The 13,258-nt window shown below is 41.2% G+C and overlaps 1 protein-coding gene across 1 annotated transcript in view; it reads left to right on the plus strand.

Annotated features, from left to right (window-relative positions):
• PCDH15 (protocadherin related 15) overlaps window positions 1-13,258 on the plus strand; it is a 714,631-nt gene that overhangs the window by 407,757 nt on the left and 293,616 nt on the right. The window contains exons 13-14 of the mRNA XM_067552760.1: window positions 6,477-6,611; window positions 10,146-10,295. Coding sequence (XP_067408861.1) covers window positions 6,477-6,611; window positions 10,146-10,295 — 285 coding nt within the window. The remainder of the gene's footprint in view (window positions 1-6,476; window positions 6,612-10,145; window positions 10,296-13,258) is intronic.

Consider the following 13,258-nt stretch of genomic DNA (forward strand, 5'->3'; position numbering starts at 1 on the left):
CCATGGATGCACTAGGCAGACACTTTTTCCAAGACTCACATGGGAAATAGACCCCAGTATATTCTACCACATATTCCATCAATGAGGTACCCCTAAGATAAATTTATACAGAGTCAAACAGGAAATGCACTCACTTCTGCTTGAGGGGCAGATTGGGTCACCAATCCCTTGGGTTTTCTTTTAACCTTCAGTGGTTTTCAATCCTACTATAGGCATTCCTGCCAATTCCCCTAATAGCCAAAGTTATCCTCAAAATAAAGAAAGACAGAACCAGAGTCATTCTAATAATTCCAACTTGGCCCAGAAAAATTTGGTTCCCTTATCTGATACATCTGCCTGTTTTCTCTCTGATTATCTTTACACCTCTCCACATTTCCTTTCCCAGGAGGGAGGCAAAATTCTTCATCTTCATCCAATCTACAGTGCTTTGTCTCAAAGTATGGTTGGTCAATGGCTCTAAGGTTTAGAGACAGCCTGTTCATAAGACTTTAAAAGGGTACTGCTATCCAGCAGGAAATTTACTTGGTACACGTACTCTCAAAAATGGACACAATTTGCCTACTGGTGTAACCGCTAACAGATTCCACCAATGACACATCACATCTGGATATACTGGAATATGCCCTAACTCTAAAAACCTTAGGTCTGTCAATGAGTTCCAAAAGGGTCCACCTGGAAGCCATCAAGACATTCCACTCCCCACTAGAGGGTTATGCCATCTTTGCCCACCTGACCACAGGTTCCTCAGAGGGCTGGGAAACCTCTATCCGCTGGTCCATCATCCCACTCCAATATGGGACCTCAATCTGTTTCTTAAATGATTCACAAGATCACCCTTCAAACTTCTAGCTACCTGATCACTGATCCATTTGTCAGTGAAGATGGCATTCCTGATAGCCATTGTGTTGGCGTGACAGATTGGAGAAATAGGGGCCCTGTGATGGGGTGGACTCGGCCCAGAGGCCCCCTGCTGGAGGGTCCTGCCACACCAGTCTCAGGAAAGGAGCAGTAAAATAGTTCTCCAAGCAGCCTAGAGTAGCTACAGGGGATGCAGCCAATCAGAGAGGTTGCAGGGAGCATCCAATCAGGACCCAGGAGGGCTGTATAAAAGGTGCTGCAGCGCCAGAGACAGTCAGTTAGTTGCTGGAGTTAGAGGGTTTCAGATGGTGTTCCTGTCTAGCCTAAGGGAACTGCAGCACCATGGATATATCAGTGCTGGCACTGAGCTGGGGTAGCAAGGAAGAACTGCTGGCTGGCTGCTGGGCCTGAACTTAGAGGAGCCCTGAGGTAAGGGTGAAGCTTTGGTGAGGACTAGGGCCAGGGGAAAATGATCCAGGAAATTTAAGGCCTTTTTGCTAAAGGGGAACAGTGGTGCATGGCTACTAGTCTTAGGGTTTCTCAGCTGGCACCCAGAGTAGTGGGTGGACCTGGGACCCACCCATAGGCCACTGGGGAAGTGGACCTACAGTTGAACTGTGATGTACCCTGGAACTGGAACTGAACTGCTAAGAGACCCAGCTGCAGAGCTGGGGCCAGAACAGACCAGAGAGGGTGAAACCATTGCCTCCAGGGACGAAGCCCTGGGGGTATGGCTTGGTACCAGGTCCCAGGACTGTTTAAAGACACACCCAACCAGAAGGAGTCACTCAGGAGATCTGGGTGCCACACCATTAAAGATCCTGATGCACATTCTCCCTTCACAGTATTTATTAAGGACAAGGTCATACTGTGGCCCCACTGTGAATTCTTACCTAAAGTTTCTTCCAAGTTCCATTTCAATCAGTCCATTTACCTGTCACCTCTCTTCCACCCCAAACCACATCTAAATCACCAGGAGGCACTGCTGCAAATGCTGGATGTCAGGAGAGCCCTGGTCTTCTATTTAGATAGGACAAAGTCCTTCAGAAAAACACATAAGTTGTTCATCTCACTAGCAGATAGGTCAAAAGGATCAGCAATCTCTAACCAGAGGCTTTCCAAGTAGATGATATCAGGCTCTATTAACTCTTATCAGTCTCAAAATATTCAGCTGCCTTCGGATGTATGCGTTCATTCCATAATGATTCCATATTCCACCTCTGTGGCCTTCCTCAAGAATGTACCAGTTATTAAGATCTGTAAACCAGCTACTTGGGCATCTATACATAATTCATGACTCTGCCTCTGATGCTGTGTTCAGCTTGGCTGTACTCTCCTCTGTACAGCACTTGACTCCAAAGCCCCTTCCCCCTTAGAGGGTTCTGCTTGGTAGTCACCTAAAGTGGCGCACCCACAGTGACACTACTCGAAGAAGAAATGATTACTCACCCTGTGCAGTAACTGTGGTTCTTTGAGATTTGTGTCCCTATGGATGCTCCACTACCTGCCCTTCCCCCTTCTATGACAGAGTTCTCTACCATGGGGCTTCATGATAGAGAAGGAACAGGGCAGTTTGCCAGGCAGTGCTATATAACAATGGCACAGGGTATGAGACTGAATAACAGGCATGTGCGGGCTGAACAGACTGCTATGAGAAATCTCTGATCAAAGACGTTAGCACACCTAAAATAGAGCACCCATAGGGATACGCATCTCAAAGAACCACAGTTATTGCACAGGGTGAGTAACCATTTCTTTTCAGGGCTTCCAGGCTCTGAGCCATGAGCCTAGAAACTCTGGGGGCTTCCAGGCTCCCTGTGGTAGAGCTGGGAGTCGAGGGGGTTATCTACATTGTGTTTTAAAACCTGTGATAGTGAGTCTCAGAGCCTGGGTCTACAGATATGGTCTTGTTCTACGGGCTTGTTCTAAAAAAACAGTTGTGTAGGCAGTCAGGGTCTGAAACTGGGGGCTTCAGAGCTTGCACTCTAGCCTGAGTCGCAACATCTGCACTGCTGTTTTTTACACCAGAGTGTGAACTGAAGTCTGTAGACCCTGCTCTGAGTGGGTTCTAAAATGCAGTGTAAGCATAGCCTGGGCCTGATGGAGGACTGGGAGCCATGACTAAGCTGGCAACCTCAGAGGTTGGGCTCCCAGGTCAATTTTGTTTAAAAATGTTCAAACCAAAATGTTTTTCAAATTTCTTGGAATTTATTTTTGTTCTAAACATAATCCGTGACACAAATGTAGTTCATTCTTAGTGGTCTGAGCTAGAGACAAGAAACTTTCTAATCTGAAATCTGACACTAAATCTGTCAGAGGCATTGAGCAAGTCAAGTAAACTCTCCGACTTTGTTTCCCCATCTATAAAATGGGGGAAATAATGCTTGCTTAGTTACCCCACAGGATGCTTTGAGGATTAATAATTATTCATAAAACATGTAGAAAATTAAATGTGTATAAAATGCTAAATTGCACTACTATAGCTTTGTGGACGAGTATGTGTATTTTGCTGTATCAATCCTATCACAACCATCTTGCCAATATTCCATTCTGGATATCTTATAGTTAAGTGAATAAATATTCACTTAGCTATGAGATGACAGTTCTTATATCTGCGATAAATAAAGTAGTGTCTTTAGCATAGAAACAACCATCTAAATTCCGTTGATGGACTCCAAATAAAAAAAAAAAGAAGATAGAACACATAGATGGTCAAAAGCAAAAGGTTATTATAGAACGCAGGGAAACCCACACAGCTGTATGTTTGAAAGAAAAGTCATCACGAAAGTTAAATTAATCTTGTTAAAAACCATATGAATAGCAGGAACCATACTAAACAGATTTGGCTAAAAGGACATATAATCTTGAGGACACTTGTGTGATATCAAATTAAGTGGAAAGGTTCAAAGAACTAAATAGGAATGAAGTTTCCCAGAGTTATAAACAAATCCTTAGTTGAAACAAGTCTGTGCTGACTCAGTACCATATACAGACCTAAAAATGACCTGGAATTTTCTTAAAATAAAGTTTTGTGTTTAACTTTATAGAGTCTGCAACTGAACAGTCATTGCCTCCACTTCTCTTGGAAAGACCACAATAGACATGCTTTTTTCTTTCTTTGGACTGTTAATGGCAAAAAACTCTTTAATTTTACTGAAAGCAGTCGTAGTTACAGCATATCTTTAAGTGACAGGAAACCACTCATTTGTAATACTTCTTGCACTTAGTTTTTAGCAGCTGAAGTAGTTTCCTAGCTGTAGCACTTAAATACTATAATCCTTGTCTTCCAAAGACAGCGCTTCAGTGTCCTAAAGTACTTTGGACTGCAGAATTAACTCTTTTTTCCCCCTGTCCTTTTGTCCTGTTCTGCGTTACAACTGTTTATTATTATATTTTAGTGCTTTTGTTTCAGGTTGTTGAAATATTTCTGTTATGCCTGCTCGACCACGAGAATCTTATTCACTTGAAATAACCTTTTTAATTTCTAAATCTTTCTGCATAGTTAACTAGCTGGGAGTAGAAGGATATAACTGATCTTTAGGAAAGTTGTTTGATACCATTTGAGAAAATGCTCTTAGAACAAGAACAGTGCTCTGAGAAAATATTACACCTTTCGACACTGTTTTGGTGTTTGTAACTGGGTGGGCATATATTTGTTGAACTCTTTTGTGAGATGGAAGTCTAAAAGCCATAATAAGTTTAAGCTTCAGATTTCATTTAGTGACACTGACATAAATGTAGAGTATGTCCATTTCTTCCTTAGGTGTTTAAAAAATGGTGAAATGAAAATTTTATTTTGAAACATTTCACTCAGGTGTGGGGTGAGGGGATGGGACCTCAAAATGTTTCCATTTTCAAGCCAAACAGGTATTTTGTAGTCACTGGATTTAATAAAGATGGTAATAGCAGCAATATTTGATCAATAATATTGTTTTGGCCTTCTTACCCTTGGTCTGTACCCTTTTTAGCAAACAATTAGGGTCCAGTCAGATTATATATATATATATATATATATATATATATATAAAAGGAGCGTTTATTTTAATAGACTAGGAGAGAAAATAAAATTAAAATGTTAATTGCAATACATAGTAACTGCAGAAGATCCAGTTAAGTCCGTGTAGCAGGTTAGTTGCATAGTTAAACAGAAGGGATATACAATGTTTAAGACATTTGAACACAAACCCCATTCCTCTGCTTTTGTGTCATTTCAACTGCACAAAATGCATAAAAGATAGCTTAACTAGCAAATGAGGGATTCCTCTGGCCTAGGGGAAACTGCAAGTGACATAGATTTGACATGACTCTGTGTTCTTTCTTCCCTCCTCCAGGGTAGGGCTGGATCCATGATAGGTAGCATGGCCAGAGTATTGGGGCACTCTTAAGGCTACTCTAAATTGTCCCTCAAGAGAGACCCGGCAACCAGCAGTCTTAGGATCAGGGATCCACAATGTGACCTACAGCCCCCTTTGTAGCTTCCTACAGACTCCACACCCCCAACCTACACTGGTTGCTGAAGTGACAGTCCCCAGGTTCTGGCCATTAAACAACACATGTCTGAGTTATTTTTGATAGGGAGTATGGCCTTTTCTGGCTCTGTCTTGTGGCAGTCTTAGTCTTTTCAGACAGGTGGTGTCCTGTCTATCTCAAAATGGAATCCGACTCTCTTCTCTGGGAAGGGTTGTTGTTACTTTTTCCTACACCATTGAAATAACCATTATCTCCTCAAGCTATGTAAAGGAAGAAAAACTTGGGTGACTTCCAAATCAGTCACTTGGTATTTCTTTTTAAACCTCCTCATACCTTTTTATACATACAAGGTAAGTTGCGACTGCACAGCTGCTAAACTTCATAGGATGGGGCCTTCAAAGCATGGAAATTGTCCCTACCACGTTGTTTAGGGAAGTCCTGAGCTGCCAAAATATATCACAAATGTTTACGAAAGATGTTATTTCAAAATCAAAATAAATATTGAACTATATATCGTATATCTAGATTCTGTCGTTTATTTTCATCTGTGGTAGAAGTAATAACACTTATTTTTGCCTGTGTATAAATATTATTTTTCTGATATACAAGAAAATGCCTGAATGTTTTGTACTACATGGTTTGTATATCGACCAGATACTAATCTTCAGCATGTGGTAGACATTGTTCATCTATTTTAATTCTGCACTAAGCAAATGGGAAGATTTCTCAAAATATGCTATGAGGACAAATGCTCTGAATCCGAGATTAGAGTCTTTATCCTGATAAGTGAAACACAGTTTTAAGAATTAACTGTTTTAAAAGTAAAAATGTTATCACCCTATTTTGGTAAGTTTTGGTTTTTAAACATTCTTTGGAGGGTTTCCCTATATTTAAATTTATTTTCAAATACCTTTTCAGAATATTACATTTTCAAAAGAAGGCTAATGAAAGCAATTTAGATTTTTTGCAATTTTAGTAATGGTACTGTACCTTGTAAACTCTTTCAGGCAGGGTTTGAACATCTTTGTGTTCTGTGTTGGTACAGCACCTTGCCTATTTAAATAATTAACTAGGGCTTGCAGCAAGCAGTCATACAAATAAATAAATAATAATAATAATTCTGTTACTGTTTTCTTTCTTCTTTGAAGATGAAGGATCCCCAGCTCCATCTTTTCTTAAATGATTACAATACATTTTTCACTGTGACTCAGACTGGTATAACCCGCTACCTCACTTTACTCCAACCAGTTGACAGAGAGCTCCAGCAGCTATACACTTTTTCGGTAAGCAATATTCTTTCAAAAAAACACCAGGCACTGTTCAAGTATTATAGCATTTTTAATGTTAAAAAAGCTAATATGGTATTGACAAACTGAATTTCTAAATTTTGATATGATAGAGAGGAAATAAAACAGAGCATATGCTTTTGAATAGGTTGTCCTCTGCGCTCGCTGTCTCTCTCCCCCTTTCTCTCTCCCCCTCTCTCTGACACACACACACACATTAATACCCACTTGGAGGATGGGAATAATTTAAGGCTATATTGTTACTTTACAATTTATCCTGAATAAAACATAGTCCATAGGTGCACCAAAAAAGGAACAGACTAGGGAGTGAATTATGACTCAAATAGTTGCTCTCTTTCTTGTTTCCTCCGGGATCTCAGTGAAGGAGAAATTAGTTTGTCCTTCTTAATGAAACAGCTTACTTTTCCCATCCACCCAGCGACCTAACCTATCTGGTAGGTAAAGAGGGCTGAAAATAGAATTCTTCCCACAACTCACTGCCACTTTCCTGCCCTCGTGCTGACATTGAGGAGGCATAAATGTGTGAGAGAGTCAGAGAAATTTAGGAAATTCTAGTGTGTATGTCCACAAGTGCCTCTTGGAAGATCCCAAGTGCCTCTTGGAAGGTGCTGAATTCCTTCAATTCCTATTGACTGTAATAGGAGATAAAGGTGCTCATCTTATTGCAGATTTGGCCCCAAAGAGAAGTTATTTGAAAATGCTGGATTAATAAATAGAGGTCTCACATGCAAGTCCTCTGGCATTGCATTGCATATATTTACACTATCTTTTCTGTTTCATTATTCAATGCATTATTGCTTCCTTTCTGAGAATGATTACCTTTTTTGGAAGGGACCATAGGAGGACAACTAGTCCAACCCCCTGTTGAAAGCAGGACCAACCCCAACTAAATCATCCCAGCCAGGGCTTTTGTCAAGCCACAGCTTAAAAACCTCAAGAGATGGAGATTCTACCACCTCCCTAGGTAACCCATTCCAGTGCTTCACCACCGTCCTAGTAAAAAATATTTTCCTAATAACCAACCTAGACCTCTCCCACTGCAACTTGAGACTATTGCTCCTTGTTCTGTCATCTACTACCATTGAGAACAGTCTAGCTCCATCGTTCCTGGAACCTTCTTTCAGGTAGTTAAAGGCTGCTATCAAATCCCCCCTCATTCTTCTCTTTTGCAGACTAAACAAGCCTAGTTCCCTCACCCTCTCCTCCTAAGTCTTGTGCTCCATTCCCTAATCATTTTTGTTGCCCTCCACTGGAGTCTCTCCAACTTGTCCACATCCTTTTTGTAGTGAGGGCCTCAAAACTGGACACAATACTCCAAATGCATCCTCACCGATGCCAAATAGAGGGGAATAATCACTTCCCTCGATCTGCTGGCAATGCTCCTACCAATGCAGCCCAATATGATATTAGCCTTCTTGGCAATCAGGGCACACTGCTGACTCATATCCAACTTCTTATCCACTATAACCCCCAGGTCCTTTTCTGCAGAACTGATGCCTAGCCTGTTGGTCCCCAATCTGAATCAGTGCATGGGATTCTTCCATCCTAAGTGCAGGATTCTGCACTTATCCTTGTTGAACCTCATCAGATTTATTTTGGCCCAATCCTCCAATTTGTCTAGGTCATTCTGTAGCCTATCCCTATCTTCCAGTGTATCTACCACTCCCCCTAGCTTAGTGTCATCTGCAGACTTGCTGAGGTTGCAATCTACCCTATCCTCCAGATCAGTAATGAAGATGTTGAACAAAACCAGCCCTAGTACCGACCCCTGGGGCACTCCGCTTGTGACTGGCTGCCAGCTAGACATCCAACCCATACTTCTTTAACTTGCTGATAAGAATACAGTGGAGGACTGTATCAAAAGCTATGCTAAAGTCAAGGTATATCGTATCCACTGCTTTCCCCACATCCACAGAGTCAGTCACCTCTTCATAGAAGGCAATCAGGTTGGTCAGGCATGACTTGCCCGTTGGTGAATCCATGTTGATTGTTCCTGATCACCTTCCTCTCTTTCAAGTGCTTTAAAATGGATTCCTTGAGGACCTGCTCCATGATTTTTCCAGGGATTGAAGTGAGGCTGACTGATCTGTAGTTCCCTAGATCCTCTTTCTTCCCTTTCTTGAAGATGGGCACTATATTTGCCTTTTTCCAATCATCAGAGACCTCCCCCAATTGCCACGAGCTTTCAAAGATAATAGCCAATGGCTCTGAAATCACATCAGCCAATTCCCTCAGCACCCTCAGATGCATTGCATCTGGCCCCATGGACTTGTGTATGTCCAATATTTCTAAATAGTCCTGAACCTGTTCCTTCAGCACTGAGGGATATTCATCTCCTCCCCATTCTGTGCTTCCCAGTGCAGTAGTCTGGGAGCTGACCTTGTCTTTGAAGACAGAGGCAAAAAAGGGATTGAATATCTCAGCTTTCTCCACATCCTCTGTCACTAGGTTGCTCCCTCCTTCTGTAAGGGGCCCACACTTTCCCTAATCTTCCTCTTGTTGCTAACACACCTGTAGAAACCCTTCTTGTTCCCTTTCACGTCCCTTGCTAGCTGCAACTCCAATTGCGCTTTGGCCTTCCTGATTTCATTTCTGCATGTTCGAGCAGTATTTTTATAATCCTCCCTAGTCATCTGACCAAGCTTTCACTTCTTGTAAGCTTCTTTTTTGTGTTTAAGCTCACCAAAGACTTCTTTTTTAAGTCAAACTGGGCGCCTACCGTATTTGCTATTCTTTCTGCACATCGGGATGGTTTGTTCCTGCGCCCCCAATAAGGTTTCTTTAAAATACAGCCAGCTCTCTTGGATTCCTTTCCCCCTCATATTAGCCTTCCTTGGGATCCTGCCCATCAGCTCCCTGAAGGAGTCAGTCTGCTTTTCTGAAGTCCATGGTCCATATCCTGCTGTTCTCCTTTCTTCTTTTTGTCAGGATCCTGAACTCTACCATCTCATGGTCACTGCTGCCTAGGTTGCTGCCCACTTCTACTTCCCCCTACCAAATCTTCCCTGTTTGAGAGCAGCAGGTCAACAGGAGCACGGCTCCTAGTTGGTTGCTCCAGAACTTCCACCGGGAAGTTGTCCGCAACACTCTCCAAAAACTTTCTGGATTGTCTGTGTTCTGCTCTATCTCTTGCAGCAGATGTCAAGGTGATTTGAAGTCCCGCATGAGAACCAGGTTCTGTGAACTGGAAACTTTCCCTAGTCGCCTGAAGAAAGCCTCATTTACCTCGTCCTCCTGGTCTGGTGGTCTATAACGGACACCCCATGACATCACCCTTATTGTTCTTGCTTCTAAGCTTAACCCAGAGACTCTCAACTTTTCAGCTCAGTTCCCATTGTATCATCATATGAGTGGTCTAGTCAACAAGTATACAAACTTTTCTAGTAGGTGCCAAAAGGAACAAAAAAAGACAATCTGGTTTTATTTGAAAGGGTTCGTTTTGTTCTTAGTGACATTTGTCTTAATTTTACCCCATTAAGGTGTTGTTCTATATTCTTTTTCCTTTTGAAGATGACAGCTTCTGATGGTGTACAAGAAAGCACTGCAGTTATGGTCAATATCCTGGTGATTGATGCAAATGATAACTCGCCAACTTTCTCCAACATATCATACAATGTCAAGATTTATACAGACATGAGGCCTGGGGAAAGCATTATAAAGGTAACCTCATGCTTTTTTATTTAGCTATGTTTAACAACCCTTTGCTAGCAATTTGCAATTTTGAAATTGTTATAAATTGTAAATATACTGAAAACAGGCAGAAATGAAGTTTGTGTCTTCCCCCATTTAAATAATTATATAGCCCATTTTAAAAATTACCAATGGTGACTCTCAAAAGCTTTGTAGCTTAGTATGTTTATAATAGTATACCAAAAGTTCGACTGCTTATCTGATGCTTTATCAAACCTTTTGAGTTAGAAATCTCACACAAATCGATATTCTCCTAAGCCTTTTTTTTAGATATTTCCAGCTTCTGATGAGATGTGAATTGTCACAAAAGTGACTATTTTCTTACATGTTGAAACTTACATATAGTCCCAAATAAAACCTGTATGTAGATAGGCATATTAAAATGAAACATGCTGAAAAATAGTTTTATCAGTTTGTCCAGCATTATGAAATATCCAGAAATATATTTCTATTTGCCTGTTAATGAGAATGAGGTATATAATGGCCATTCATTTTTCAGCCCATGCCATTGACTATGTCACACTGAGAAATGTAGTAAAGAGGAGAAAGTATAGTTTGTTGTTTAACATTTTTACATAGCACTTCAAATAGTGAGTAAAGACAGTGGATGAAGTGTTGGCCCTATTGAAGGCAATGGCAAAACTCCAACTGATGACTGTGGGCCAGGATTTACTCATGGTCTTTGCCTCTAAATACTTGCAGTTTAAAACAGTCACAGCAAGACAAAAAGATGCTCAGTGGAGATCAACAAGCATGGAGAATGGAGACACTGGTAAATATAATTGGTAGTTGAATTCATGAGGGAGGAATGTGGTTTAAAAGTGGAGTAGGTGTCAAGTCTCCAAGAATGTGTTCCTTGATCTGCATTGCCTTGCTATAGTTATGTGGGCTAATTGTCTGGCTTCTCTGTACATTGTTTTTCCCATCTGTAAAATATCTATCTCACAAGGTTCTGTGAGGCTTAAAGAGCAGGACTAGTCTAAAGTGATTGTGTGAAAAGTGGCCTTCTGGGTTTCTATGTTCATTGTCACCCTTAATGATTTCCGTATCAAATATGCTCAGTTTACAAATTTTTTAAAATTCTGGATTTTTTTCCCCCTCCAAGCAAGTTCTACAAACTTACCTTTAGGATCTTAGAATCAAGCTGAGTTGTTTCATGCTCATAATAATGACTCTACAGGACAAATGAGTCCAGGATTTCACCCTCTATGTTCAACACCCATCCATAAGCATACTTTTTTAAAAAAATTATGCCTTCAGTGATTCTCTTGCAAACCTGTTGCCTTTAATGAGTTTGTTCAGATCCAACTGAATGGAACTTAAGGACTGTCTATATTAGAGAAATGTGCACCAATGCAAGCCCCTAATGTAGATGCATCATACCAGCGCAACATAGTAGTTGAAACTTACGCTGGTGCCCTTACTTCTGATGTCCTTTCTCTCTGGTCTTTTGTGGGGTTTGTTCTGTGACCATCAGCACAACCAAATACAGTATGCTCCCGTTATCCAAATAGCATAGGGGACACAGATTTTATTCAGATAATAGAGACATCAGGAGCCATTCAGCATCAGGAAGGCCTCCCCGGTGACCAGGGGCTCATCCTCCTCTCAGTCCTGGCCTGGAGTCTGTGCTCAGTTATCTGAACTTCCACGTTATCTGAATCCTTTCCTTTTTCCCCAACATCAGATACGTGCTGCAGAGGGAAGGTATCCGATGCTGAGGGACAAGGAAGGTGTTTGTATAATATGGTTTCAGTTAAACAGGAATATACTGTGGTGTCTGCAAAATTCTTGTCTAATCCACATGGCAGAGTTCAGTTCTCACCGTGTGTGCTCACCGTATGTACAAGCTGTGAAAGACTGATGATTAAGTTAAACCTTATTGAATTAAAGTTAATGCCTTTGGGGTACATTGTATTAAAAATGCGTTTGTGTTTGTACTATTGTGGCATTGTATATACATTCTCTAGCAGAGAGGGAGGATGCTATTGTACTATTTCCCTTATGAACCCTTTGAAGGCACCCCCTGGAAAGGTATGCATATACTAGTTTAAGCTGCACTCTAGAAGGACAAAGAGACAAAGAAAGTGTTATTGTATAAATAGCCTAGTTTTAAACTGGCTCATAGCCTTCTTCCTGATCTGCAAATGGATAGGACCCCATTGTTAAAAAGGCCCAATCTGCTGGGAAGGGTTGGAAGGATGGGGTCTACGGATGCCCCATAAGATTGGGTGCTTGTTCTGAGCTGGAGCGGTGATGAATGTATAACCACAATGAATCCCCTTGGGTAGAGGTTTAAGGGATTGCTCCTGCCAGAATCTAGGGTTAGGGTTGAGGTGGATTCTGGTCATCTTATTGGCCTGCATGTAGGTTTGTTTATTGGTTTTAATATATTTTTTCTCTAATGCTTTTTATCTTAAGAATAAAGTGGGCTTGTGTAGGAAGTGCTATGTGGTATCTTTTTAACTGTAACACTTATTCTTATTAACCATCTTTAAAGAGAAAGCAAGCAGGTTTTCCTTGGGCACCCTGGGGATAACACAGGACAGACAGGGAAGTATGCAGCCTAGAAATAACCTGATCAGAAGGCTCAGGGTCATATGTCTCTATCCAGGAAAGGCAATAGCTGGGGAGCTGGAATCCTGAAAGTGGGTGCCTTTGCTTGGCCACTGAGGGGACATACAGGTGCAGTTGCCCTGAACTGTAACCCAACTAATGTGTGGGCTACAGTAGGAACATTTGTCCTAAATATCTTTCAAATTTAATACAAATTACAGATCACTTTATTAAGAAACATGTATGTATAGGTATGATAAGACACTATATAATTTTGTGAAAGGACAGCGCTGACATCTGTAGTGGTATACCTCACCCCTAACCATGGAATATAAAGCTAAGCTTTAGAAGTTTGGCAAATCATTCTCTGTCTGTTT

This window comes from Emydura macquarii, unplaced genomic scaffold, assembly GCF_026122565.2.
Source record: "Emydura macquarii macquarii isolate MOO-44397 ecotype Brisbane River unplaced genomic scaffold, CSIRO-AGI_Emac_v2 contig_1390, whole genome shotgun sequence".
NCBI classification, from domain to species: domain Eukaryota; kingdom Metazoa; phylum Chordata; order Testudines; family Chelidae; genus Emydura; species Emydura macquarii.